At 41.0% G+C, this 27,777-nt stretch overlaps 2 protein-coding genes across 3 annotated transcripts in view; one reads left to right on the top strand and one right to left on the bottom strand.

Annotated features, from left to right (window-relative positions):
• Positions 1-17,195, top strand: part of Pka-R1 (protein kinase, cAMP-dependent, regulatory subunit type 1) — a 102,658-nt gene extending 85,463 nt beyond the window's left edge. The window contains exons 4-7 of the mRNA XM_068375652.1: positions 164-383; positions 10,656-10,859; positions 11,437-11,524; positions 12,666-17,195. Of these exons, the coding sequence (XP_068231753.1) occupies positions 164-383; positions 10,656-10,859; positions 11,437-11,524; positions 12,666-12,750 (597 nt within the window). The 3' untranslated portion in view covers positions 12,751-17,195. The remainder of the gene's footprint in view (positions 1-163; positions 384-10,655; positions 10,860-11,436; positions 11,525-12,665) is intronic.
• LOC137642794 (glutamate receptor ionotropic, kainate glr-3-like) overlaps positions 10,634-27,777 on the bottom strand; it is a 117,432-nt gene continuing 100,288 nt past the window's right edge. For both annotated transcript variants that reach the window (XM_068375651.1, XM_068375650.1), the window contains exon 11: positions 10,634-10,904. The gene's annotated coding sequence lies outside the window, so the exon portion shown is untranslated. The remainder of the gene's footprint in view (positions 10,905-27,777) is intronic.

The raw sequence follows: 27,777 nt of genomic DNA, 5'->3' as shown, positions 1-27,777 counted from the left end.
AAACTAATTTTCATGAAGATTTCTTGTCCTTTTAAAGTTAGGATAACAAACTAATTTTCAGGACGATTTCTTGGTCTCTGTGTATTAAGCCAAAGTATTTGCCTTAGCAAGTTTAGTCCTAGAATTTTATCCTAATTAAAATATGTATAAATTCTATCGACAGATTTTTGTGAATGGCGAACATGTGACGAGCATTAGTGATGGTGGAAGCTTTGGTGAGCTGGCACTCATTTATGGAACACCAAGGCAAGCTACAGTCAAGGCCAAAACAGACACAAAGCTCTGGGGAATAGACAGAGATTCTTACAGACGTATCCTCATGGGTTCTACCATAAGGAAGAGGAAAATGTATGAAGAATTTTTGTCCAAAGTATCTATTTTGGGTAAGTAATATTTCATAACATTTACTGGTATGGAAGTGAAATGTTTCAACAAGTGGAAAAGGAAAGAGGATTTTATTATTAATTGATGCAAAGAATGGTCTGAATTACAAAAATCTTGTGCTAATATTTGCAAAGAACAAACTGAATGATTGTGCTAGAGATCAGTGTTTAGATTAGGGATACATAATTTAATAGGCCACAAGTTTTTGTCAAACATATTAAGATGAGAGTCAGCAACTTAAAATCAGACAGGAGAATAGCCTATTCAAAAGTTATTTTGCAGTTAAGAAATAATGACTGCATGTAGTAAGAAAAATATTATTTGTTGAAAATATCTGTGGGGACGATCCAGTGTCCAAGATTTATTAACATACTTTTGAATGTTGTTAGGGTTCTAACTTAATCCAACAAAATTAACATCATGCACTAATTTTAGATAGATCTTTTAAAAAGTTTTAGCAACCTCAGTTCTACACACAGATGGGATTGCTGCAAAAAGGTGCATCATCTGCATATGCAGCAAGCATGTTTGAGGGTCAAATCACATGTATATATGTGTATTATAAAAATCAAAGGGCCAAAACACTACCTAGAGGAACACGAGATTACATTCTTGCGGTCACTTTGCTGTACCAATGAAGAGCTACTCTGCATTCTTGTAATTAAAATTTCATTACAATAATACATTGGATATTAACCACCAACTCGTATCTTTTTTAAGTTTGACAACGGACATCTTAACACTATCAAAGGCAGTACCAAAGTCAAGGAAATTCATATGACCTTGACATGAATCTAGGGATATTTGTACACCATTGGAACATAAAAAAAAAGAACATCGCAAGCACTAAGGCCATTATGCAATTGTCAAACTGAAACTCGGGTTGATGACTGTGTATATGCATTCAGATGCTTTGACGAGAAATGCTCAAAACTTAAGGAGGGGATTATACGAATTGGGCAGAGTAATTGGGGGAACTAAAGATACCACTAATTTTCCAACATGCATAGAAAGACCCTATCCAAGATAATTTGAAAAACAAAAACAAAGAATCTGGTTATGGGCTAGAAATGACACTACAAAAAACAGAAAAAAAATACAGATTGGGTGTACTGTATATTGCAGAAGCATCAAGGTTATGTAAAAGTCTCGTAATTTTGCAGCTTCGTAATACTTCTAGTTAGCTTAAGGAAAACAGCAGTGAAGATGACATTTCTTGATGTGTTATGTGAGTGAGTTCCTGCCAAACACATCAGATTAAAGGGTTCCATTTTCATGTGGAACAGTGAGCGATAGGGGTCTTATTCAAGCAGAGCATGAACTGTTAATTTTTCAATATTTAACTTAGCCGGTGATTATATAAGCTGCAGCTCTGCTGCTCGACAGAAAACTCTACGTTAAAAATCCGCCAGCGATCGCTATGCAGGTAGGGGGTGTACTTCAACAGCGCCATCTGTCGTGCAGGTACTCAGTACTCATTGTAAACAAAGAACTCAATTTTCTCTCTGTCGTGCTACCGGCAAGACCTACTAATTCGCTGTTGCTAACTGGATTTGTTTTCACAACTATTTGGTGAAGTACACGTTTCTAGTTTTGAGCTTTCGCTGTGCAGGCTTTCTCTTCAATAAATCCTTGCATTCTTTTTTTGATATCGGATTATTTGTTGATGACTTTGGATAGTTTTTGAATTCCCCTTTGACCAATTCAAAATGGCTGACCTTTCTCAAGTCCCTAAATTCAGGAAGTGAAATGCTAGGGACTGTTCAAGGCGTCTTCCGAAGGCCTCTCGATCCTCACACCGTTTGTTCCAATTGTCGGGATAAAACCTGTCAATTGGAAGATCGATGTGAGGAATGCGTTGGGCTTTCGGAATTCGATTTTATCGAATTCCAGAAATATACACGTAGGCTAGAGAGAGATAGAGTCAGGAGAAGTTCATCTCGTTCCGTTGATTTTTCCTCTCCTCATGCCCCACAACCTATTCCTTCCCCTGTAGTGGTTGCTCCTAATCCCCCTTCTGGCACTCAGGAACCTTCGATGGCAGATATGATGCGTGCCATCCAAGCTCTGGGTGAGAGTCGAGTCCTTGGCTAGTGACCGTAACCAGCTCATGGCGGACGTCAAGGAGCTGAAGTGTAAGAGTGCAGTGGGAAGTGATAAAGTGAGTGATAGTGTTGTGGATAGTGTTGCGCTTGAGGGTTCGTCTGTTCGTGCTTGTCGTCCTCCTAGTCCGGGACCTCTTGCAAGCTCCCAAGTCCAGGAGAGAAGCAATGTCGTACGACCAAAGGGTTCGAGAGGCTTTAATCAGCGAACAGACGTTCTCTCCGTGGTTTCGGGCGTATCTACCCAAGATCGCCCCACCCACACAGAGACGAGAGAGCCCATTTATTCCTCGTCTGCGGAAGAGGTTTCTCGTAAGAAACCATGGACCAAGGTCTCACGACCTCTTAAGCGCAAGTCGGTCCCTTCCGCGCAAGTCCAACGGCCCAGTTGTAGCCACTGGGTCAGTTCGGACTCGCTGCAGTCTTCCGATGACTGCTCACCTCCTAAGAGAGGCAAAGCGGTACCGCCTCAGGCAGTCACACCGTCTGTCGCCGCACCTGCTCCTGTAGACCCTAAGTGGTCTTTGCTGCAGACCATGCAGTATCAGTTAACGTCTCTGATGCAGGACTTTCGTGCGGAGAAGGTTGCTGCTGCACCAACCTCTTACCTACAACCAACTACGGTTGTGCGTCCTGTGGACGCTGAGGCGACCTTCTTGCGCACTCCAGCTGAGAGAGTCCCGCCACCCATGCGTTCCAGTGTACCCTGCCAGCCGCATGTTGACGTTCAGCGACGCACGGAACCTTCCGTTGACGTTCGCGAGGTACAACAACCGTCAAAGTTGTTTTGTTTTGACGCGGTGCGTCAACCTCCGCAACCCAGTGTGGTTGCCTCTGCTCGCCCACATCAGACTAGACAGTCTGGAGTAGACGCTGTGCGTCCCCGCGCTGCTATGGTTGTTGCCAGCTCACAGACTGGGCAACAGTTCCATGACGTTGCGTCTGGTTCAGTCACGCGTGCACCCGTGCGACCGGACTCAGCTGACCAGCCGATACCTACTCCTTTGCCGCTTCCTCCTCAATTCTCGGATGATGGACTCTCTGATGATGACGATGCGGCACACGTTGATGAACCACATTCGGACCTTGACGAGCCCAAGACCACGCAACCCTCTTTGGACTTAAGAAAAGTTCTTGCTCTGTTCAAAGAGATGTATCCGGACCAGTTTGTGTCTGTGGCTCCACGCTCTCCTCCGTCAGAGTTTGCTTTAGGTACGCAGTCATCCTCGCCTGCCTTTACGAAACTCGTCCTCGCACGCTCGTTCAAGAGAGCTTTACGAGTTTTAGGAGATTGGATGCAGTCCAAAAAGAGTCTAGGGAAGACAGCCTTTACGTTTCCCCCTGCTAAACTCTCTTCCAGATCGAGCGTCTGGTATGCCACGGGAGAAGTTCTCGGCTTGGGAGTTCCTGCCTCTGCCCAGGGCGACTTCTCAAGTCTTGTAGACTCTCCCCGCAGGCTAGCCATGAGACGCTCTAAGATATGCTGGTCACCTTCGGACCTAGACCATCTGTTGAAAGGAGTATTTAGAGCCTTCGAGGTCTTCAACTTTTTGGACTGGTGTCTGGGAGCTTTGAGCAGGAAGATCTCCCCTTCTGACAAGGAATCTTCCTTGCTCATCATGTCCTGCATGGACAAGGCCATACGTGACGGATCTAGTGAGCTTGCTGCTTCGTTCGTATCCGGGGTCCTCAAGAAGCGTGAGAACCTTTGCTCTTTCCTGTCAGCTGGAGTGACACCGTGTCAAAGATCAGAACTTCTGTTTGCTCCTCTCTCTAAGTGCCTTTTTCCAGAGGACTTGATTAAGGAGATTGCTGCTTCTTTGATTCAGAAGGACACCCATGACCTGGTTGCGTCCTCTGCCCGCAAAGCCACCCCTTTGCCTACCTTGTCAAGACCCAGGATGGACACTCCAGCGTCCAGATTTATTCCGCCCTTTCGTGGCAGAGCCTCCAGCAGAGGAGGTGCTCGTGCCGAAGGGAGACGTGGGAAGAAGAAAGGAACCAAGTCCTTTAAAGGCAGAGTCTGACTGCCACCTTCTTAAGACAGCAGTGGGAGCCAGACTCAAGAACTTCTGGCAGACCTGGGAGAAGAGAGGCGCAGATGCACAATCTGTGAAGTTGCTCAGAGAGGGGTACAAGATCCCGTTTGTACGAAAACCCCCTCTAGCAACGTCTCCCATCGATCTCTCTCCCAGGTACAGAGAGGAAGACAAGAGACGAGCATTGAAACAGGAGGTGTCTCTCTTGCTAGAAAAGGGAGCGGTAGTCAAAGTCCTGGACCATCAAACCCCGGGCTTCTACAACCGTCTCTTCTTAGTGGTAAAGAAGACAGGAGGGTGGAGGCCGGTGCTAGACGTCAGTGCGCTGAATGTCTTTGTCACAAAGCAGACGTTCGCCATGGAGACCACAAAGTCCGTTCTAGCAGCGGTCAGAAAGGAAGACTGGATGGTCTCTTTAGACCTAAGGGACGCATACTTTCACGTCCCCATCCACCCAGACTCCCAACCTTTTCTGAGATTCGTTTACGAAAAGGTTGTCTACCAGTTTCAAGCCCTGTGCTTTGGCCTAAGCACAGCTCCTCTTGTGTTTACGAGGCTGATAAGGAATATAGCCAAATTCCTTCATTTAGCGGACATCAGAGCCTCCCTCTATTTGGACGACTGGCTTCTAAGAGCTTCTTCCAGTCGTCGCTGTCTGAAGGATCTAAAGTGGACTCTAGGTCTGACCAAGGAATTGGGTCTCCTGGTCAATATGGAAAAGTCTCAACTGGTCCCATCCCAAACTATTGTGTATTTAGGGATGGAGATTCACAGTCAAGCTTTTCGGGCTTTTCGTCGGCCCCCAGAACAAGTCAAGCCCAGTTATGCATCCAGAACATGCTGAAGAAGGAACGATGTTCAGTCAGGCAGTGGATGAGTCTGATAGGGACACTATCATCCCTGGAACAGTTCGTATCGTTAGGAAGACTACACCTCCGTCCTCTTCAATATCACCTAGCTGTTTACTGGAAAAAGGACAAGACGCTAGAAGCGGTCTCGATCCCCATTTCCGAGAAGATGAAGTCTTCCCTGACTTGGTGGAAGGACAGTATCAGCCTCAGAGAGGGTCTGCCCCTGGCTGTTCAGACTCCCAACCACGTTCTCTTCTCGGACGCATCGGACACGGGCTGGGGCGCGACATTAGACGGTCGGGAATGCTCGGGAACTTGGAACTCGAGTCAAAGAACATTGCATATCAACTGCAAGGAGCTACTGGCAGTTTATCTGGCCTTGAAAAGCTTCAAGTCTCTCCTTCAAGGCAAAGTGGTGGAGGTGAACTCGGACAACACCACGGCTTTGGCGTACATCTCCAAGCAAGGAGGGACCCACTCTATGACGTTGTACGAGATCGCAAAGGACCTCCTCACCTGGTCAAAAGATCTAAACATTTCTCTAGTAACGAGGTTCATCCAAGGCAACTTGAATGTCATGGCAGATTGCCTCAGTCGGAAGGGACAAATCATTCCAACAGAATGGACCCTACACAAGGATGTGTGCAAGAGACTTTGGGCCACCTGGGGCCAGCCAACCATAGATCTCTTCGCAACCTCGATGACCAAGAGGCTCCCAATATATTGCTCACCAATCCCGGACCCAGCAGCAGTTCATATAGATGCCTTTCTCCTAGATTGGTCACATCTAGACCTTTATGCATTCCCCCCGTTCAAGATTGTCAACAAGGTACTGCAGAAGTTCGCCTCTCACTAAGGGACAAGGTTGACGTTAGTTACTCCCCTCTGGCCCGCGAGAGAATGGTTCACCAAGGTACTTCGATGGCTAGTGGACGTTCCCAGAACTCTTCCTCTAAGGGTGGACCTTCTACGTCAGCCACACGTAAAGAAGGTACACCAAGGCCTCCACGCTCTTCGTCTGACTACCTTCAGACTATCGAAAGACTCTCGAGAGCTAGAGGCTTTTCGAAGGAGGCAGCCAGGGCGATTGCTAGAGCAAGGAGGACATCCACTCTTAGAGTCTACCAATCGAAGTGGGAAGTCTTCCGAAACTGGTGCAAGTCAGTATCAGTATCCTCGACCAGTACCTCTGTAACTCAAATAGCCGACTTCCTTTTATACCTGAGGAAAGAAAGATCTCTTTCAGCTCCCACTATCAAGGGTTACAGAAGCATGTTGGCATCAGTCTTCCGTCACAGAGGCTTGGATCTTTCCAACAACAAAGATCTACAGGACCTCCTTAAGTCTTTTGAGACCACGAAGGAGCGTCGTTTGGCTACACCTGGTTGGAATTTAGACGTGGTACTAAGATTCCTCATGTCAGAAAGGTTCGAGCCGCTTCAATCAGCCTCCTTTAAAGATCTCACTTTAAAGACTCTTTTCCTGGTTTTCTTAGCCACAGCTAAAAGAGTCAGTGAGATTCACGCCTTCAGCAGGAACATCGGATTTTCATCTGAAACGGCTACATGTTCTTTACAACTTGGTTTTCTAGCCAAAAACGAGCTACCTTCTCGTCCTTGGCCGAAATCGTTCGATATTCCAAGCCTATCAAATATGATTGGAAATGAACTAGAAAGAGTCTTATGCCCTGTTAGAGCTCTTAAGTTCTATTTAAGACGAACTAAACCTTTACGAGGACAGTCAGAAGCTTTATGGTGTTCTGTTAAGAAACCATCTTTGCCTATGTCAAAGAATGCTTTATCCTATTTTATCAGACTGTTAATACGAGAAGCTCATTCCCATCTGAGTGAGGAAGACCAAGCGTTGCTGAAGGTAAGGACACATGAAGTTAGAGCTGTCGCAACTTCAGTGGCCTTTAAACAAAATAGATCTCTGCGAAGTATAATGGACGCAACCTATTGGAGAAGCAAGTCAGTGTTCGCGTCTTTTTATCTTAAAGATGTCCAGTCTCTTTACGAGAACTGCTACACCCTGGGACCATTCGTAGCAGCGAGTGCAGTAGTGGGTGAGGGCTCAACCACTACATTCCCCTAATTCCATAACCTTTTTAATCTTTCTCTTGAAATGTTTTTATTGTTGTTTTTGGGTTGTCCGGAAGGCTAAGAAGCCTTTCGCATCCTGGTTGATTTGGCGGGTGGTCAAATTCTTTTCTTGAGAAGCGCCTAGATTAGAGGTTTTGATGAGGTCCTGTAGTATGGGTTGCAACCCTTGATACTTCAGCTCCTAGGGGTCGATCAGCATCCTAAGAGGATCGCGAGGCTCCGTAAGGAAGACGTACTTAAAAAGGCAGAGTAATTGTTCAAGTCGACTTCCTTACCAGGTACTTATTTATTTTATGTTTGTTATTTTGATAACTGCTAAAATGAAATAAAAAATCCTTAGCTCATAATAATGTAAACATTTATTGCTGGTCTCTACCCACCCCCCTGGGTGTGAATCAGCTTATATAATCACCGGCTAAGTTAAATATTGAAAAATGTTATTTTGATAATAAAATAAATTTTTGAATATACTTACCCGGTGATTATATATTAAAGGACCCTCCCTTCCTTCCCAATAGAGACGCAGTGGACCGAGGAGAAAATTGAGTTCTTTGTTTACAATGAGTACTGAGTACCTGCACGACAGATGGCGCTGTTGAAGTACACCCCCTACCTGCATAGCGATCGCTGGCGGATTTTTAACGTAGAGTTTTCTGTCGAGCAGCAGAGCTGCAGCTTATATAATCACCGGGTAAGTATATTAAAAAATTTATTTTATTATCAAAATAACATTTTAACTAAAGAAGGCAGATATGGGGTTTGGCCAGCATTCATGTCATTGAGTTTTACCTGAAATGGTTTCTTTTTTGGTCAAATGGTATTCCTCTTCAGAGGATATTTTTTTTTATCTTTACTCTCTTCTCAACATTGTGGCTTAAATAGTCTCCTTTTGTGTTGAGAGATTCCAATCTTTACCAGAGGAAATGGTTGTACAGTATTTGGTTTCTCCGAAATTATTCCAAGTCAAATCTATATATACTTTTTTCCACCGATCATATGCCTCTCGTGATTCCCCAATTATAAGTACATTTACAATCGTCTCTGAATTAGGTTTTATGCTTTTAGTAGTATAACTAAACACTGAGAAGGAAGGTGTACAAAGTATTAATTCAGAAGCATGTCAAAAGCTCTGAAGCCATGGCAAGCAGTAAGAGAAACATAATTCAATAATTTCCTATGGTGTGATTTGTGTACACAAGGAGCCTGTATGTAAAGTTAAGCATACCCACAAACCTTGAAGTAACCTTGTAGACTTGGTTTTTTTCCGAAAGTTTCTCAAAATATGATTAAAATGGGGTTTTTGTATGTTTTAACCACAAAAAGATTCTAAGCATAAAAGTTGGGTCTGCATTACTATTTATTGGATGCATTAATGTTTATGGAAAATAGTTAATTTTTCAAATTTTCAAGTCACTGCTATAGCCTGAAGTTGAATTTGTAACACTGGTATCGCCTAAAGTTGAATTTGTAACCGTTGTAATATTTTTAATCTTGAGGAAAACAATCATATGTTAGTTTTTATATATCTTTTGAGGTCAGCAGTATACTATATGGAGAGAATTATTTGATTGCGAGTGGGATAGTAAAACGAAAGTAAGCGAAAGGAATCTGTTTGAAACGTGTGTGATAGTCTCTCATTTTGCATTTGGATTACTATATTAACTGGCAAAAACAAGAGGATTGGAAATCTTTCATGCAGAAGAAAACTGTGAAACTCAAGAATGAAGACTGGATCTTGTGAATGTTAATGGTAGTGTATGTCTGTATCATGTAATGACCCAAGCCATCAGGAGTGGTGTGTCACAGTATATAAACAAATACTAAAATATCGTTAGGAGAGATTAGCTACTCTTAACTTTAGATAGCATTACAGAATTTGTGTAGTATGAAAATCAACTCTAGCAAAAGGGTCTCCCCCCCTCCATTAACTGATCTTGTAGTTCCATGGCTGCACTATGAAGGTCATGGGTATTTTATTGTACCGTACTAGTGTTAACCTTTAACACTCAAGATTTATTTTTCACATCACTTAAGATATTTCTCTCAATACTGCCAGGAACATAGATAATTTTGTTCTAAATCTTCCAGAAGGCCTATACTGTATTCTCACCTTTTAGGTGAGTTTTGATAAAAGTCTCTGAAGTAGGGCAGTGATCTTATTTAAACTATTCTATGAATAGATAAATTAGTATCCGTGTTCTGCTACGATGCTGCATCGGCAGACTGACTGGACCCAAAGTATATCATTTCTTTAGTTTTACACTTGAGGAATGGACATCTTGTCAGTATTACTGATGTTTATAAGAAATTTTAAGTGATGCATTCCAGTATTACTTGGAAGTGTCATGCACTTATGCCTACTGCTTTCCTTGGTAATATTTAGTGATGCATATATGTGTTGTTTCTTGTAAAGTCATTCTTTAAAGACTATACAGACACTTGCTTTGCAAAGCAATGGCATCGAGATTGTTCCTGTTTAATATTGTCCCATTTTGAATTATTTATCAGATCCTTACACAAGAATGAAAATGAAGGGGCACATCGGATATATGAACATTCAAAAAAGCCTTTTTGGAGAGCGATGCAAAATATTTATATTGGAGTAAAAAAATCATCTTTAGTTTGAAAGTGACATTTATTAAATATAATTAATTAGTAAAGTAAACTGTAAGCATAAGTTATAAAATTAGAAGTTTTAAGCCTGTAAATTCTTGATAGTGTTATGAATACTAGTGCTAGGTGAAAATGCTAGAAATCTTCGTGTAATTTAGTTAACTAGCCTTTAAGGCTTTCTAAAAAATAAATTTTAATGGAATGTAATGAAAATAAAGACTTCAGTACAAGAATTTGGTATTGAAAAATACATTACTGTAGTCTGTAAAAAAAAATTATATGGTGAAAAAAGGTCATCCATTTTCCAATGTGTGTAACAGGTATTCAAAAATTTTTAATTAATAATTTATTTATTTATGACTAATAATTACACTACATATACACTTGAAAGTGTTGAGATAAGTATTTAAATTTTATTTAAAATACTTGATGCGAGATCAGTCACTTTTTAGTTAAATATTTTTGAGCCTTGCTGTTTCTTTTAAATTGTGATTATGAAATTGATAATGTTGATTTAGCCTGAAATAAAAAAATATGCGCTATATTACTATCTTTTTAATTCAGAATCATTGGACAAATGGGAGCGCTTGGTGGTTGCTGATGCTCTGGAACCAGTATCAATTGAATCGGGTGCAACAGTAGTGCGGCAGGGTGAACCAGGTGATGACTTTTTCATCATCGTTGAAGGAACGGCCGTTGTTATGCAAGCTCGCACCCCTTCAGAAGAGCCAGTCGAAGTTGGTAGACTCGGAACCTCGGACTATTTTGGTTAGTAGCAGATGTGACCTCAGAAATCTCTTGGCGTGATGTGGCCTAAAGCATAGATTGGTAGTTTTACTAAGAGTAAATGGATTTTAAGCATTTGAGATTATAAAAATTCATTGCAAATCATATCCCTAAACAATACCATTTTCCATTAGGTTAACAAATTTTTTAGTGAACTTCCAATAAATTTTATGTGGTACTTAAAACTTTTTTACACCTTTCTCCAGAAGGTAAACAAAATTCTTTGTTCATCTAATAGATTAAACAAGATTTCTATAGCTTTATGTAATGTTAAGAGATGAGTGATTTCTTGAAATCAAATACAGTAGTTGCATTTGAATTAAAATTAAATGAGTTTTTGGTGATTACTCTTGAATTTACAGCTTATTTTGTATACTTTGCAGTGCATTACTGATTGCACTTTTTTTGCAGTAAAACTCTGCATTGAACTTCTCATAATGCTAAAACTTAGTCTCTTTCCTTGCATACTGTTCAGGTTGTTCCTTCGTAGTAAAATTTTCAATACACCTTTGGTTTATATCCACTTTTGATTTATGTAATTTTTTTCTATCCATTTCAGGAGAAATTGCCTTGTTGTTGGATCGACCAAGAGCTGCGACGGTTATTGCTGATGGACCATTGAAATGTGTTAAATTAGATCGTAACAGGTAATAATGATTGTATTATTGTACTTTCTGTGAAGTTCAAGAATAAGTCTGTGCAGGTAGAATTGGTGGAAAATTTCTGAAAATTGTGACTTTATTTACTGGAAGTATTGTTTCTTGGTTTTGGCCCTGGAATTATGACATTGGCACAGTGACCTATTTTCAAGGTGATATGTCTTTCATTAAATTAATTGCTGACTTTTATCGTAGACTGGAAAAAAGGAAAAATATTGTATGATTGGATTAAATCTCACTAGATTATTTAGTCTTCAAAATTCCTCTATAAATATCAGGGCTTATTGAACTATATTTTCATCCAAAAATTTCAGGAAACCAGTGAATATGTTGAATCCCATTACCTTTAAGTATCAGTTGAAATAAAGATGCTGATAAAGCATCGAGAAAATGCAAATACAAGTTTTTATTTAGATAAAATTCCTGTTTATTTTGCTAAATCTCATAGTGCAGAATGCTTATTGTTCAACCGGCAGAAATTTCATGTCATGAAGAAACCTTCAAAGTTTTTTCTGTTTTAATTCATGAAATTGGATCTCGTATATAAAGAATATGTACTTTGGAACAGTCCCATGAAAGTAAAGAATTTCAAATGCCAAAATAATTTTTCAAAATTGTGAAATTTGTAACATATTGTGGCTTGCTTGTAGAGTTAATTTCAATCAATTTGGAGATATTGATATTTCATAAAGGATCTTAGCTTCAATATTTTTAATTCAATTGTTTGTTGACTTTGTATTCTCGTATTTCTTTTTTTACACAGTACAGTAATTAAAATCAAATAGTCACTACAAAATTTTGTAGAGTTAATCTCACTTTATTAAAATTAGAACTTTGTACTTTTGGAAAGTTAAGATCTCTTCATTAAAATTAGAACTTTGTACTTTTGGTAAGTTAAGATCTCTTCATTAAAATTAGAACTTTGTACTTTTAGAGTTAATCTTTATTAAAAATAGGACTTTGTACTTTTGGCGAGTTAAGATCTCTTCATTAAAATTAGAACTTTTTACTTTTGGCGAGTTAAGAGTTTTCATTAAAATTAAACTTTGTACTAAAGATATTGAAATCTGGATCCTTTGAAATTAGGAAGTGTTGTGAATGTTAACATTTCTTCCACTTTTCTTTTCAGATTTGAACGTGTTTTGGGTAGTTGTGCTGACATTTTGAAACGGAATATAGAACAGTACAACTCATTCATTGCGTTGACTGTTTAAAATGACTGGATCCTCTAGAGTTGAAGAATACCATGTACACAAGTTTAGGCTGGCCTGCAAGCAAAATTTCATGTTCCACTTAGGTGCTTCGTTGTTATTTTATAAGGCCTGAACATCCATACAGTCCAGGAAGCACCGTGATTCATAATGTGTACAGTTGCATCGTAAGCTTGTAAGTAGTATAATTTATGCACAGATTTTATAATCAACAGTCGTCTGTTTCATGGGCCAACACACTGTGTGTGTGGAAAAGTGACACACTTAGTCTAATTATAATTGTGTAGTGTTCCATGTGGTTCTAGGGGCCATATTTTGATATATTGTATAGGAAGCATTTTTTTCGATGCTGGTAATTCATGGAAATTTAACAAGCTGTTGTCATTAAAGATGAAATATTTAACAATTATCAAATCAGTGGGAAGTCTTTTTATTCATGTGATTTTTGTTGAAGTGATTCACACGAATCAAGAATTTTTTCATGAACACACAATAGAAACTTTTAAGGTCCTGGAAAGTGGATAACAATTTATACAAAGAATATTTGGTCCGCACTGATAAACCTTTGAATTGCTCTTGATAAAGACATCCAATTAAAAAGTTACATCAGCATTACTCCATTTTTTTATTTATATATTTTATTTGCTAGAAAAAAAATTGCAAGATGAATTTAAGCTTTAGTAATTATTTATTGGTATATTAAATGCTAATGTTAATATTGTAATGAAAAATAACAATGTTGTATTGTTGATCAGTGACAGATTCTATGGGAAAGGGCCAATAGCATTTCTTTGTATAATTTTTACAGGGTGTTTTGAGAGTTGTTTTGCTATTTTCTTTATATATATATATAATATATATATATAAATATTTACACATATATATATGCAACTCGAGGAAACTGCTTACATAGTAATGTAGAAAGCTCAGAGCTTTTTCCTTGATACAGTCCAGTGTTGTTGTAGGCTTGTAAATGCAGTCTTAATTAACTAGCGTATGTAATCGAAAGTTACACGTTACACTTGCAGCCTGACAATTAGCCAAGCAGGCACAGATTTTTCAAGTAAATACTTTTCAGTACTTTATAAAGTGATGTCATTTGATTGGATTTCAAATGTTTATAGCTTGTATATCATAGGTAAATTTGAAGCTGTATATGCTACGGATATCATGGGTAAATCATTAGTCTCTGTGTTGATCCAGGTCCTCGTAGGGTGTTGTTTATACTTTGGTCGCGTAACGTACATGAAGTTTGGAAGCATTATGAACTTGAAAAGCGTTAACATTTCTACATTTGATGTGACTGCTGCTTTCACTTTATAAAAATATTGTAATAGAAAGCATTATTTCTGGTAAAGCATCACACTTATGTAACAAGATTATTGCTTCATAAAACCTATGCTTTTAAATGTCCAATCAACTGGTGAAAAGCATTGATATACTTATAAATTTAACACTCCCGTTTTCAGTGCTCGGTTGCATATAAATTTTCAATTTTGAAAATTAGATAACCCATAGCTATAGCTCGCTTGCATTGCTTTGCCATGCTTAGCTTAGCTCGGCTCGGCTCTTGGCATAACGTTAATGGGTAAGACGTCGGTTGATGCTACTCGTTATTGTGTAGAGATCTTTCAGTTATTAGTAAAATTCACTCCATTTCAAATTTCACCGAAAGTTCTCACTAATTTTTTTTAGTGTTCTATTACTAGAACACTTCAGTTGCTAGCTGAATATAACAAAATAAGAACTGTATTTATTTTTTCATATTCACTGATTTCCTTGTGATATTCAGGTTAATATAGTGCCTAATGAATTTATTTCCTTGTAGATGACCTGTTGTGCATTATTTCTCGAATCATTATTACGTAGTTTTGTACCTTCCCTCCCCAAGTGGAATATCTTCTGCTATTCCTTTTATTTGTCAAAACTAAGTAATTATTATAAGTGAATTGAGTATAATATTTTGTAGGTAATGGGAACTTATGCAGTATCATACAATCATATGTAGTTGTTGCAAAGATGAATGCAAGCAGTTTTGTTTATTCATGTAATTATTTCATTATTAAAATTGAGGCACAGTGAACATAGTCATTGGATTAAGGATCCAGAAAACAGCAACATTAGGTAACTAATTTGACATCACTGGCTTCTTGTAGAAGTTGATTTGAGGGACGGGGTTATTTTCTGGGAACAATTTGAGAAGTATTCTGATCACAAACGATCTTGAATAACTTCGTGTGGTATCCATTACTCACATGATTTGATTACATAAGAATAATCTTATTGTTATTCAAAGTTAATGATGCAAAGCATTATCCACACTAAATGTATGGTGTCAAATTGAGGCAATTTGTAGTTGCTTTTCCTCTGCAGTGAGGTTTTAGCCATCTTATTGTTTTGTTCGAAAAATTCATGCACGAATTTAAATGTAATGAACCTTTAAACAATTGGTATTATGGTGTCTATTGGGAGTGGGATATTTATTGGGAACATAAGTAGATTGTAGCTTTGATCCGATGTACATGAATAATTTTTAGCAATTGTAAAAGTGATATTAATAACCTCACTGTGGCCACCGCTTTTTTTTTTTTCTCAAACCATAAAGCTAGATTAGAAATGGTGATTATTGTGCTGTCATTAGAGTGTATTACCCTTCATGTGTCCCCCTGCTGGGAAGGGGGCCATGTAGAATAGCAAATGCTTCAGTGTCATCCTCAGATTGGAATAGGTGAAGATGAAGAGAAGAATTACCACTGGGTATGCGTAATCCACCAGCATTAAAATAGTCAAGAGACATTTATATAAGCTTTAGAGGGAATTATATCAGATCCTGAAAAATTAAATCTTTTTGTTTCGACACGAACACAAACCCTCGTTCTTTACGTAGGAGATAGATTCGGCGCGAGCTGAATGTATCTCGTATGTAAAGAACTTCAGGTTTGTATACAATAAATAAAAATTACCAAATTGTCATATTTTTTATGTTTCTTTAATGAATAGTTGCTAAAGGCATAGCTTTAATCTGAGGATATTAGGGGGGGGGGGGTGCATTTCAGAGTAGTCCTTGGTACTCATAGACTTCAATTTCTACATCTGTTAAAGTCACTAGTTCAATTTATAACCAATTCATTAATGAAAAAGAGGTGGAGGCAACATTTTAATTTCAGTATTGGGGGGGGGGGGGCAGTAGTGGTTCTTCCTTGGTCCTCAGACTAGTTCTAATCTGGTATCCCTTAAAGTTCCCCTCCAGTTTGCTCCAGGCGAGTAGATGGAAGGCTCCCACAGCTATTATGTGCACAAAAATTTATATATAAATATACAGTATATACTTAAATATTTACGGTATCCACAAACTGCTCATCGTTGAATCTTTCATATGTCTTGCATGTAAAACTTTTTGAAGACTATATCATTGGCTCAAAATTTTTTAAATCAATTTTTGTTGAAGTAAATTGAATTTTGAAGAAACTGCATTATGTTATAGATTATTTTTATTTTAACAGTTAAGTGAGATGATGATGAATCGTGTAGCAAAACTTTTATCATTCATTTTGACTTAGCTTCTCAAGTGGGTAATCCTTTAACCTTATGTATTACTGGATAGCAAAATGTGGGATTTAGACATCAGATAAGGTACTGTGACTTAAAAAGTACAAGGTTTAAAAAGTGACATCATCGTTTCAAAGCATGCTGGTCCTCTGTGTGTGATAAACATAGGTACCGGAATGTAACTCTGTGAATTGAATTTTTATTATTTAATTTTTCCATTTAGAAGTGGTTGGTAGTATTATCTTTAAAAAATTAGATCTTATCTTTTGTTGTACTTGTAACTCTAGCTTAGTAGCCTTGTGTACACATTACTCTGAAAGCAAAAATGATGATAATAGCAGCATCTTGTAATGCAGTCTTAATTTTTTCTTCTGTAGTGATGTCAAGATTTATTGTTATAATCATTATTACTATTGTTGTAACATTAATTGCCATCTCCATTACTAATACAGTAGTAATATGTTAACACAAATTAGAAACCAAGATGAGAAGTATTTGCAGTTTATGATTTGATTAGGCTATGCTAGTGATGCCTTGAGTGAAGGATAAATTTAGGGCACTGCTTGAAATATATTGTCTTTGTTTAATTTTGTTTGCGTAGTTTATTTGCACTGATTCCTTAACAACTGTTTTTTTATCAGTAAGTTGAAATGTAATAGACATGTACTTGAAGAGCTTATTACCGATAATTTAGTCTGGAAATCTTCAATTATTAAAGAGTGCAGTACTGGGTGTTTTGACAGAAAACGCATCTTAACTTGAACAGTGCCAAACAATGTTTTGTTAATAAAAGAATTACAAAATTTAATGAAAATTAGTAATAGTAATCAATAATTTGTCTTTTACTTTGTAGGATTTTGTGTCTTTAATATATGCTGCCAAATAAAGTTTGAAGTATTTTTTGTTGGTGTTATTAAATGCAAGTCATGTGAGACCTGTTGATTGAAATATTATTAGATAGTAATCAACCTCTCAGTATATAAGGTTGATATGATGTCAAAGGTTTTCCTACACAAATGGAAATGTTCATCTATTATGCTGATGTACCTTTCTGCACAAGCCAAGTAGGTTATTGAGGCTTGGTAACCTAAGTAGTTACTTTGATGGAAGTAGGAGAGAGTAGGGGCGCATAGCCCTCACTTATGACTAACATCACATTGCAAGGGTCGTAAGTGCTAGGTTACCCCATTGAGAAGTCCTGGGTGTAGTGCACCAGTTTGTGGACACAATATGTTGACTAATAATAAATCCTCCTAAGCATTGTTATTTTTTCAGATGTCAGATATTCTCAAAAGATTTGTCCTGCAAGCAGTTTACTGTGACTGGTCACTGATTTCAATATTAGAATTTGTCACAAAGAGAAAGTAGTTCCAAAGGATTATCCTTTTATGATTTTTTTCTGAGGTGTTCAACTGACCAGGAAAATATTGAATGCTTTGAGACACTAACGTTTTGTATAACAATTTGTTGGCTTTCATTCTGCATTTGGCTACAAACAAATTCCTTTTTGCCTCTGTTGAAATTTAGACCTTGTGTTAGCACTGGATTCCTTTCTGGGCCCTACGATTCCAGAGCACATTACAGATTTCTTCTCAACCTTGACCTCTCTTTAATTATTCATTAAAACAGGAGAAAGGTTAAAAATAATGCACGTAAGGCTGCCTATCACAAGAATGCAAGCTGGCCCTCTCCTAGACATCCTTGATACCATTCTCATGAACAGGTAACCTCTGGCAGATCTCCAACTGCAAGTTTCCCCTTGCATGGTAGTTCTTCACCATCTAAAGCCGGCAGGTTTAGTAGTTCACATGTCCACATACTTTGTTCAGAGACAAAATAAATGGGTCAAATATACCCACCCTAATCATATGCTTACCAATCATGGATCAGTTTTCAGTATGAACTACAACTGAATGGGACATGTAAGACTCCAGATAAATTGGTCAACTGGGCAGTCGTCATGTTGGACTGATGCGTCTTTTCTTTCCACTGTACTTTAGTGAAATAACTTTGTTATAGATCCTGAGAGTTCCACACTTTTTAAGCTTCAAGCAGGAGGGGAGTTGGAGAGGGACTTAAAGGGCTCTGCTCCTTACAATGCTGAGTGGCCCTGGCAACTGGACATTGGCACTCGGGTTGGTGCTTTAAGGGGTTGATGGCCATCTGTTTCAAACGTTGCCATGGTTAGAAATTGTCTCAGCTTGGCAGCTGACTTCACATTCTCAGTGGTGTGCTATGAAGATGATATGGTAGAGTTTAAGACGATGTTGGTATCTATAGGAAGTACATCAACTTTCCTTTTGTACAAGCTTGTTAAATTGTGGCCAAACTATCTAGGGGTGAGGCAATATTATTCACAACCTCTCCTCAAAGGAGGATTCAATCAGGAGTACTCTTTTTCTTTGGAATGGGTGAGTGCTGGATTCCTTTTTGTTCTTTCTTTTGAGCAAGGTGAAGTTGGAAGTACAGAAGCACAGCAAAATTAATTCTCAATTCAGTGTCAATGTGTAACAGGGAATTGCCTGCATTTGCAATATGACGTAAAAGTTACGAGGTGGTACAGCAATAGGGAAGAAAGAAAGCAGGAACAGATGTATAGTAGAATGATAAATAGCGAGAGCAGCTAAGGGTTGAAAGGATGCTGAAAAGGCCTTTTGAGTAATGCTTACAATATAGCACTTGAGGTGACTATAGAAATATGTGACCTGATGTGATGGAACTACTGTATCCCTAAATTGGGAAATTAATGAAATTAAAAAAAAAAAAAAAAAAAAAAAGAAATGTGTGGAAATGTATATTCTCAAAAAATAATAATGAAATTTAACACGAAACTTGAAATCTGGAGAAAGGTTTTCTTTTAAGAAAAATTACTTAAATAAACCATGAAATATGAGATAGACAATTCCAAAAAATATGGACATAATCGGGTGAAGCACATCCTTTACATAATGCAAAAAATTATGATAACGTCAAGAAAACGGATTTTGAGCGAAGCGAAAAATCTATTTTTGGGTGAGATGGCCATGTCGTCCTGATGGAAGTTCCTAAAGGGTAGCTTCCTTGGGTATATATAACTACGGCGATATTCCCAGAGAATTTACCTTAAGGTACCCAGAATTCTAACTCCTGGAGCGAATATCCCTAATAAAAGAACCAGGGATATCGCGAAATATCAGAGGACGTATTCTTGACACGCCACATAGCAATCTGCACCCCGAACAGAGTTAACACTTCGAAGGGGTCAATTGGCAAGAAAACTAAAACAAGAAAGAAAGGAGAGCCGCTCGCAAGGTATCTCTCCTCTCCCGTTTCGTAAGCGTGCATTGGGCGCCATCTGTATTCCTTGTACCGATACACGAGGTGCTACAGATACTGTATGTAGGGAGGGGACCTACAGCCCTTTAGAAGAAAGGGAAGGGTGGGTCCATCAGGACGACATGGCCATCTCACCCAAAAATAGATTTTTCGCCTCGCTCAAAATCCGTTTTTTGGGCTCAAGCCATGTCGTCCTGATGGAAGTATACCAGAGCATTACTGTATCTGTGGATTCTCAAAACGTGCCGTACTCCCCGAAGGTATTTCCCGGCCAACTAGACCTAGAGACCTAAGATGTTACCATCATACATCTTTCAACTAACCATAGACCATGTTAGTGCTTCCTGCCCCCTACAGGGAAGAGTCATACTAGACTCTGGAAAAGTCTCGAAGAGTACATATACTTATGTATGAATAACAGACAAGCCAATATAGTGGTCTCACCCTATATCATGTACAGTAAAGCATAGTTTGTAAAGAACCACTGAATCAATATGAAATATCGACCAGTTCCCCGTTCAATACTGGATTGGACAAAGGTTTATATCTGAGTAGGAGGAAAACTTGCATATCCGCCACCGTCCCCTTAGGGCATGGAGTCCTCCCGCCAAGGGAAAGCATAAACCAATGCAAAGAATGCTTGAATAAAGGAACAATCTATTAGAATTATCCCAGATAAATATACATAGAAACGTAATGTTAAATTATTTCAAATTGACACAGGTGAAGGAGACGCAAGGTTCACAAGAACTAGTTTATTGACAAACAATAAATAAAACAGGTTAAACAACCATTATATATATATATATAAGAGGAGGATAACCAATAAATAAGCATAAGCATGATAGTAAACAGAAAATTTGTTTATCTGAAAGAAAAACATTAGCGCCACTTTTAACTTACCGAGGTATCAAAATCATAAAAGTCTGTATTACTAATCAGTTACATTAGCGTTGGAAACGCTCGGCACACATGTCTGCACTTATGCTAGGTTCACCTTTGAATGTGGAACAGTCAATGTGGGCAACTCAGTGCCCTAACACTTAGTTTGTAGAACAGTTCGTAACTACACACTCACCCCGGAATTAATCGTCCCAATTAAATCCACTGTTCTTCGCAGAGTTAAACAGCAGGGTTAACGACACTACCCACTGCTACCACAGACCTCTTTAGTTGCTCCACTTGCTTCGCATAGTGACGAAAGAACACTCTGGAAGACTTCCAGCCAGTGTATGAACGAAGATGTTCGAAATCCATACAATTAAAGAAATTTAAGGATGAGGCAACTTTCCTCGGATCGTGACCTGCGGGTGTACTGTCTGGATCCGCTCTGCGAATAAAATAGGTGATTTTCGCCCTAAGTTGTTTCAGTGATAAATTTGAGCCTGATGTTTCTCCCCTGAAGTCTGAAGTTCTACGAAGATAGACCTTTAGGCATTCCACTGGACATAGAGATGCATCTTCTTTCAGAGGGCAGATTCTCCAGGGACCCCACCTGTTGGTGGGTAACTCGTTCTTGGCGAGAAACGTAGGATCCGGAAACAGGTTCAGTTCTCCCCCATCCAAGAACTGAACACGACCCTCCTCTCTTCAGAGGGCTACAATTTCACTAACCCTGGCCCCCGACGCGAGTGCAAACAGGAAAATAACTTTTTGGGTCCAATCCTTTAAAGCACACTCCTCATTGTTCTACAGCGAAGCGAAATGAAGAACTTTATCTAAAGACCATGAAATGGGCTTTGGAGGTGCTGATGGTCTGAGCCTAGCACAGGCTTTCGGAATTTTATTAAAAATATCGTTAGAGAGGTCGACCTGGAAGGCATATAAAATGGTTCTTGTCAAAGCAGATTTACTTGTTGATATTGTGTTGGCTGCTAACCCTTGACCATGGAGGTGGATGAAGAAAGATAAGCAGAAGTCCGTCGAGATCTTTTGCGGATTCTTCGCCTTGACAAAGGCCACCCATTTCCTCCATGATGACTCATATTGCCTTCTAGTAGATTTGCACTTATATTCCTCTAGGAAGTCTATACTGTCTTTCGAAATCCCGAAACGTTTTCTCACCGCTAGAGAAAATCATGAGCTGCAGGTTCCGGGTTTTCTGTGATGAAGCTCAGACAGTCGACTTCTGAACTCGCTGGGTCAGAACTGGATCTGGTAACGGTAGACACTTCAGCCGTAGTTCCAATGCCAGAGGGAACCACACGCTGTTCGGCCACTTGTGAGCCACTATTGCCGCCACTCCCTTGAAAGATCTCAGTTTGTTGAGGACCCTCAATAGAAGGTTGTGAGGAGGGAACAGGTAAATCCTGGACCATCTGTTCCAGTCGAGGGACATCGCGTCCACTGCTTCCGCCAAGGGATCCTCGTACGGGGACACGTAAAGGGGTAACTTCTTGTTGTCTTTCGTCGCAAAGAGGTCTATCTGCAGTTCTGGGACTTGACTCAAGATGAAGGAGAATGATCCTGCGTCTAGGGACCATTCCGACTCTATCGGTGTGAACCTGGATAGAGCGTCCGCTGTCACATTGCGGACTCCTTGAAGGTGAACTGCCGACAGGTACCACTTCTTCTTTTCCGCCAGTCGAAAGATGGCCAACATCACCTGGTTGAGTGGTGGTGACCTCGATCCTTGTCGATTCAAGCATCTCACAATCACCTCGCTGTCCAGCACCAACCTTATGTGGATCGAGCGACGAGGGGAGACTTTCTTCAAGGTAAGGAGTACTGCCATAGCTTCCAGAAAGTTTATGTGAAATGTCTTGAATAGATTGGACCAAGTCCCTTGGGCCTTCTTCCGATGAGAATGACCTCCCCACCCCTCCTTCGAGGCGTCTGTGTGAATAGTCAACGAGGGGGGAGGTGGCTGAAGAAGTACCGACTTCTTTAGTTGCCTGACTTGGGACCAAGGCCTGAGAAGCGTACGTAGACGAAGCGGAACTGGTCTTATCAGATCTCTTCGCGCGTTTGATGCATAACTTCTCCAAACTCCGGTTGCATCCTTTAGCTGTGCTCTTAGCACCGGGTCTGTTACTGAAGCAAACTGGAGAGAACCCAGCACTCTCTCCTGTTCGCGTCTTGATATCCTTTCGGAATCCAGAAGTCTCTTGACAGAACCAGCTATCTCCTTCCTCTTCTTCGCCGGGATGGAGAGTTGGTGTGACACTAGGTCCCAGTGGATTCCCAACCACTGGAACTTTTGAGATGGAGAAAGTCGAGACTTTTTTCTGTTGATCTTGAAGCCTAGATACTCAAGGAACTGGATCACCTGTAGGGAAGCTTGCAAACATTCTGTCTTGGATGCTGCCCACACCAGCCAGTCGTCCAGGTAGGCTACCACCTGGATTCCCTTTAGGCGTAATTGTTTGAGAGCTACGCTCGCAAGCTTCGTGAAGATCCTTGGAGCTATGTTTGGCCCGAATGGCATGGCTCTGAAGGCGTACGGCGTAGAGTCTTCGATGTAGCTTGAACCCTAGATAGGGGGAGAGTTGACGATTGATTGGAACGTGCCAATAGGCGTCTGACAAATCTATGGAGACAGTAAATGCCCTCTTGGGCAGTAAGGTCCTTATGTGTTGCAGTGTTAGCATCTTGAACTTGCAGTTCACTATGAACTTGTTGAGTGGCGACAAGTCCAGAATGACTCTGAGTTTTTCTGAGTCCTTCTTGGGAACACAAAACAGCCTCCCTTGGAATTTGATGGACTTTACCCTTCGGATTACTCTTTTCTCCAACAGTTCTTGAATGTACTCCTCCAGAATGGGGGTGGAGTGTTGGAAAAATCGAGGGCACGGGGGTGGAGTGCTGTACCAGCTCCAACCCAGTCCATTCTTGAATAGGCTGTGGGCCCAGGGATCGAAGGTCCACCGATCCCGAAAATTCTGAAGTCTCCCTCCTACCGGTATCATCTCACTTTGACTGCTGTTGCCCTGAGGCCTTGCCTCCTTGACCGCGACCACCCCTGAATCCCCTCCCCCTTGAGGGGCGTCTGGACGAACCTCTGGCTGCTCCTCTAGGCTTCGCTCGAAAGGTAGTTGACTGCCCTTCGAACGCTGGGTTAAATGCCGGAGACTGCGTCGACAGGGCTTGGGGTACCCACTGGTACGTGGTTGGGGTTTGTGCCACCATCTGGGGCACTGTAGGCATAGGAAGTTGCTGTTGCTGCTGCTGTCTGAATGGCTTGGCTGGCCGAGAGGGTAGCCTAGTCTTCTTACTCTTCCTCTTTGGTTGGGGACCCTCATCCGGGAAAGACTTTCTCTTGAGAGATAGGCCCCACTTCTGGAGAAGGTTTCTATTCTCCGTGGCGGCCTTATCTACAACCTCCTTGACCGCTTCACTAGGGAAGAGGTCTTTGCCCCAAATGTTGGAGGAGATTAGCTTCCTTGGCTCGTGCCTCACCGCAGCCAAAGCGAACACGAACTCCCTACAAGCCCTCCTAGCTTTGACGAAGCTATAAAGGTCCTTCGTCACTGTGACTAGGTGTGTCTTAGCCACTACCATGAACATTTCATGGACCTTGGGGTCACTTGCCATTGTCTCTAGAGTCGTTTGATGAGACATTGAGGCAGCAAGTCTTTCTTTTGTCTCAAGCTCCCTTCGCAAAAGAAAGTCAGACAGCTTGGGGAGGTTCTCACCGAACTGACGTCCGGCAATATCAGCCTCCAACTTCCTGACTGAGAAGGTAAGATGGACGTCCTTCCAGTCCTTGTGGTCCATGGGTAGGGCCAAAGACAGAGGTTTACACTCCTCCAAGGAGGGGCATGGCTTACTTGCCTCGACTGCTTTCAGCACAGCCGTAAACCCTTTCTGCATAAAGGGGAAGGCTCTAGAAGGAGAGGACACAAAGGAAGGGTGCTTCTTACTCAAAGCAGGTACCTTTGAGTTTGTGAAGCCCCTCTCATTCATCGAGCTTGACAGTAAAGCTTGAGCCTTAGCGTGGTCCAAAACTATGACCTCCTTCGGCTCCGTTTCTTCCTTTGAGGCTGGTTCCTTCCTTAGACGGACATAACAGTCCGGATACGACTCCTTGCTGGGCCAGAATTCCACCTCCTCAAGGGGGACTGAGCCCAACTTCTCCGAAATGACGATTTTTCCCGTTGTCATAGGCATGTGCTCAGCATACTTCCAAGGGTTGGCATCTGAGCATAAGGGAAGGTCTTTCACGCTGAGCTTCTTCTGGGGCCCACGTGATGCTGCAAGTCTCCGCATCTCCAGCTTCATTGCAGCAGCCTTCTCATTATTTTCCCTCTGCATCTGTTGGATCATTCCAACGATCGATGGAGGAAAGGGTCTTTCCCAGCTCATCTGGGAGAGAGGACGATGTTGAGGGAATAGGTTCAAGGGCCTGAACCGAAGTAGCCGACACCTCGTCGACCTCTTCCTCTTCATTGTCTGGAGCCTGCTCTTCATCCTGGTCTTCTGCCAGAAGGTCATCTTCCAGACGCTCGGACACCTCCGACATCCTATCGTCCAATTGGATGTCCTGCAGGGCGTCCGCGACTTCAGCATCCACGGGGATCTGAACCACTGGTATCTCCACTTGAGGCTGGGGAATCACTGCCTCAGCTGACGCCCTGGGGAAAAGGTAAGCCCTCATCTTCTCACTTGGAAGATAGGGCCCAGAAGTGTTCTGAAAGCCCCTTACCCAGGTACGAAGCTTCTCCCTTGCTGCGTCCCTTGACTCCGCCGTCTTAGGGGAATCAAAAGCCTCAGTAATCAGGTTTGTGCACACGGTAAATACCTGCGGGTCCCAATACCGGAGATCACCTTTGGAGACTGCGCATGCTGCGTGCCTCCTACACAAATCATGTCCGCAGAAGTTCTTGCTGCGGACGTTGCAGAAAACGCTTCCACACTTCGGATGGTCCTCCTGTAAAAAGAAGAAAATTCCATGAGTATCAAGTGAACTACGTATCACTGGATATACATAGCTTAGCATAACTAAACTAGAAAGGAAAGACACACACTTGTATTTCCCAAACAGTCAATTGCTGCAACCTTCCAGATAATAAAATCGTATCGTTAATCTATTCTTGAGCAACCAATAAATAATTTCCAGAGGAAACAGGTGTAGCTCACACCCAAAAAGTGATTTTAAAATGCTGGATAGTAGACAAGAAAGAACTCACTTTCTTTATCTGTAAGGTTACACCAAAGGGCTGTACAAGACAACACAAAAGTGTTAGAAAAACTTAGTGTTGTAACAAATACTATACTATAGTTTTCTCCCTACAGTATATACTATACTGAAAAATACTGGCTACAGTATAGAAGGTAATGTGCCGGCCGGCACACACCTAACTAGTTCCAAAATATAATACTTATAAACTATAAGGTGGAAGAATGCTGGTTCAAATGCATGTGCCTGCCGGCCGGCAACTACACAAGATAGTACCCGGTTGCCGGCCACTAATCGTAGCGGCCGGCAGACAATGGTGTGATATATAGCCGGCAGACAATGGTGTGATATATAGCCGGCCGGCAGCAAAAGAACCAGAGAACTCCGACTGCCCGGCTGCCGGCCACTCAGGCCGGCAGCCGGGCTAGGGTAAAACACTAGAAGAAAAACAGAATGGATGCCGGGATAAGAGACTGTACTACCTCATTACCCGGCAACCCGAAAGAGTGCACATAAGGAAGGGGAGAATACAACTTCAGGCTTCCTGACCAATGCCATCTGGCTCTTCAGACAAACGTGGATGAGAGACCAAGGGAGGTCCAGGCAGCACTCAAAGCAGAAGACCCTTGCCGGCCGGCAAGGGACTGAGTCAACCACACATCCTAACCTATGCTAGGTACAGATGTAGAATGACGGACAGGAATGCAATGGCTAGGCCATCACAAAGGAAAGAGGGGGAAAGGGAGAAGAGGGTCCTGCCAACCTTGCTCTAATAATGAATCACCCGCAGCCAAGAAAACTCATCTTAGCCTAGGGGAGATCCGAGGAGGGAGGCCAGCAATACTTGCCAACTCCCTCGGAACCAAAGCAAGGAAGGCGTTGTTATTCACAGAAAAGAGGATCTCATCCTCCACACCGAGAACAACAACACTGGACTAGTCTGCTAGATCACAAAAAGAAGGAATCATCTCATACAGAAACCTTCGAAAGTGAACTAAGGAGGCTAAGCCTCCTATGTCTGTTGTCAGTCTAACAAGGGAATCTCAACCACAAGCTAGACAGAAATAGACTCAGACTAAGAACACTGATGTCCTGCCCCCCTCCTGAAGCCAGACTTACTGGAAACAGGAAAGAACAGAAACACCCTAATAGAGTTGTATCTAAAGTCAAATCAGATAAACCATTAGGGTTAAGCCCAAGGCTTAAACAGAGGGAAAGGGATTGCACACCTTCTCCAAAGAGAAGAGAGCAACCGGGGAGTGTGAGAAAGTATACTATGGCCCCATAGACAACTAGCCTAGGTGCAAAGAGAATCGATTACCTAAATCACCGAAACTCACTCGTATACTATCTTAGAAGAAAATCAACATAATCTTATATGTATAAAACTGCCTAAAACTTCAATAAAATTTTAAAACACTCTGAAATCTGAATATCATGCAGGAAAGTACTAGGGCCAAACGACTAGGCTACAAGGTCTAGCGTAGGCCAGAATCGGCAAATCCTTCGCCAAAACAGAAATACTAAAAGCATCATATAAAGAAATCCTATGTAACGCTGAACAGCTAAAATTATTAAAGCGAAACAGCCGGGAACGTCGCTCTGGCTAACTAAATAACTCATACCTAGCAAGCGACAGCGTCCAGGACGCCTCCGGTAGGCAACAGCTCTTGTAACATCGATATCACTATCAAAACACTTTTAAAATTACCAAGAGCTTACATTTATACATAAAAGAAATAATACTCAACTTATCAGAAGCAGTGGTTTTAGAAGAGGTAGGGGTTGTATGTATCAGATTTTTACAGTTAGGCAGATATGCGAGAAATATTTAGCAAAAGGTAAGGAGGTGTATGTTGCGTTTATGGATCTGGAGAAAGCATATGATAGAGTTGATAGGGAAGCAATGTGGAATGTGATGAGGTTATATGGAGTTGGTGGAAGGTTGTTGCAAGCAGTGAAAAGTTTCTACAAAGGTAGTAAAGCATGTGTTAGAATAGGAAATGAAGTGAGTGATTGGTTTCCGGTGTGAGTGGGGCTGAGACAGG

The sequence above is a fragment of the Palaemon carinicauda genome, chromosome 6 (genome assembly GCF_036898095.1).
Source record: "Palaemon carinicauda isolate YSFRI2023 chromosome 6, ASM3689809v2, whole genome shotgun sequence".
Taxonomy (NCBI): domain Eukaryota; kingdom Metazoa; phylum Arthropoda; class Malacostraca; order Decapoda; family Palaemonidae; genus Palaemon; species Palaemon carinicauda.
Note: the sequence above shows the minus strand (reverse complement) of the source record. Positions and strands in the feature narration are given on the sequence as shown.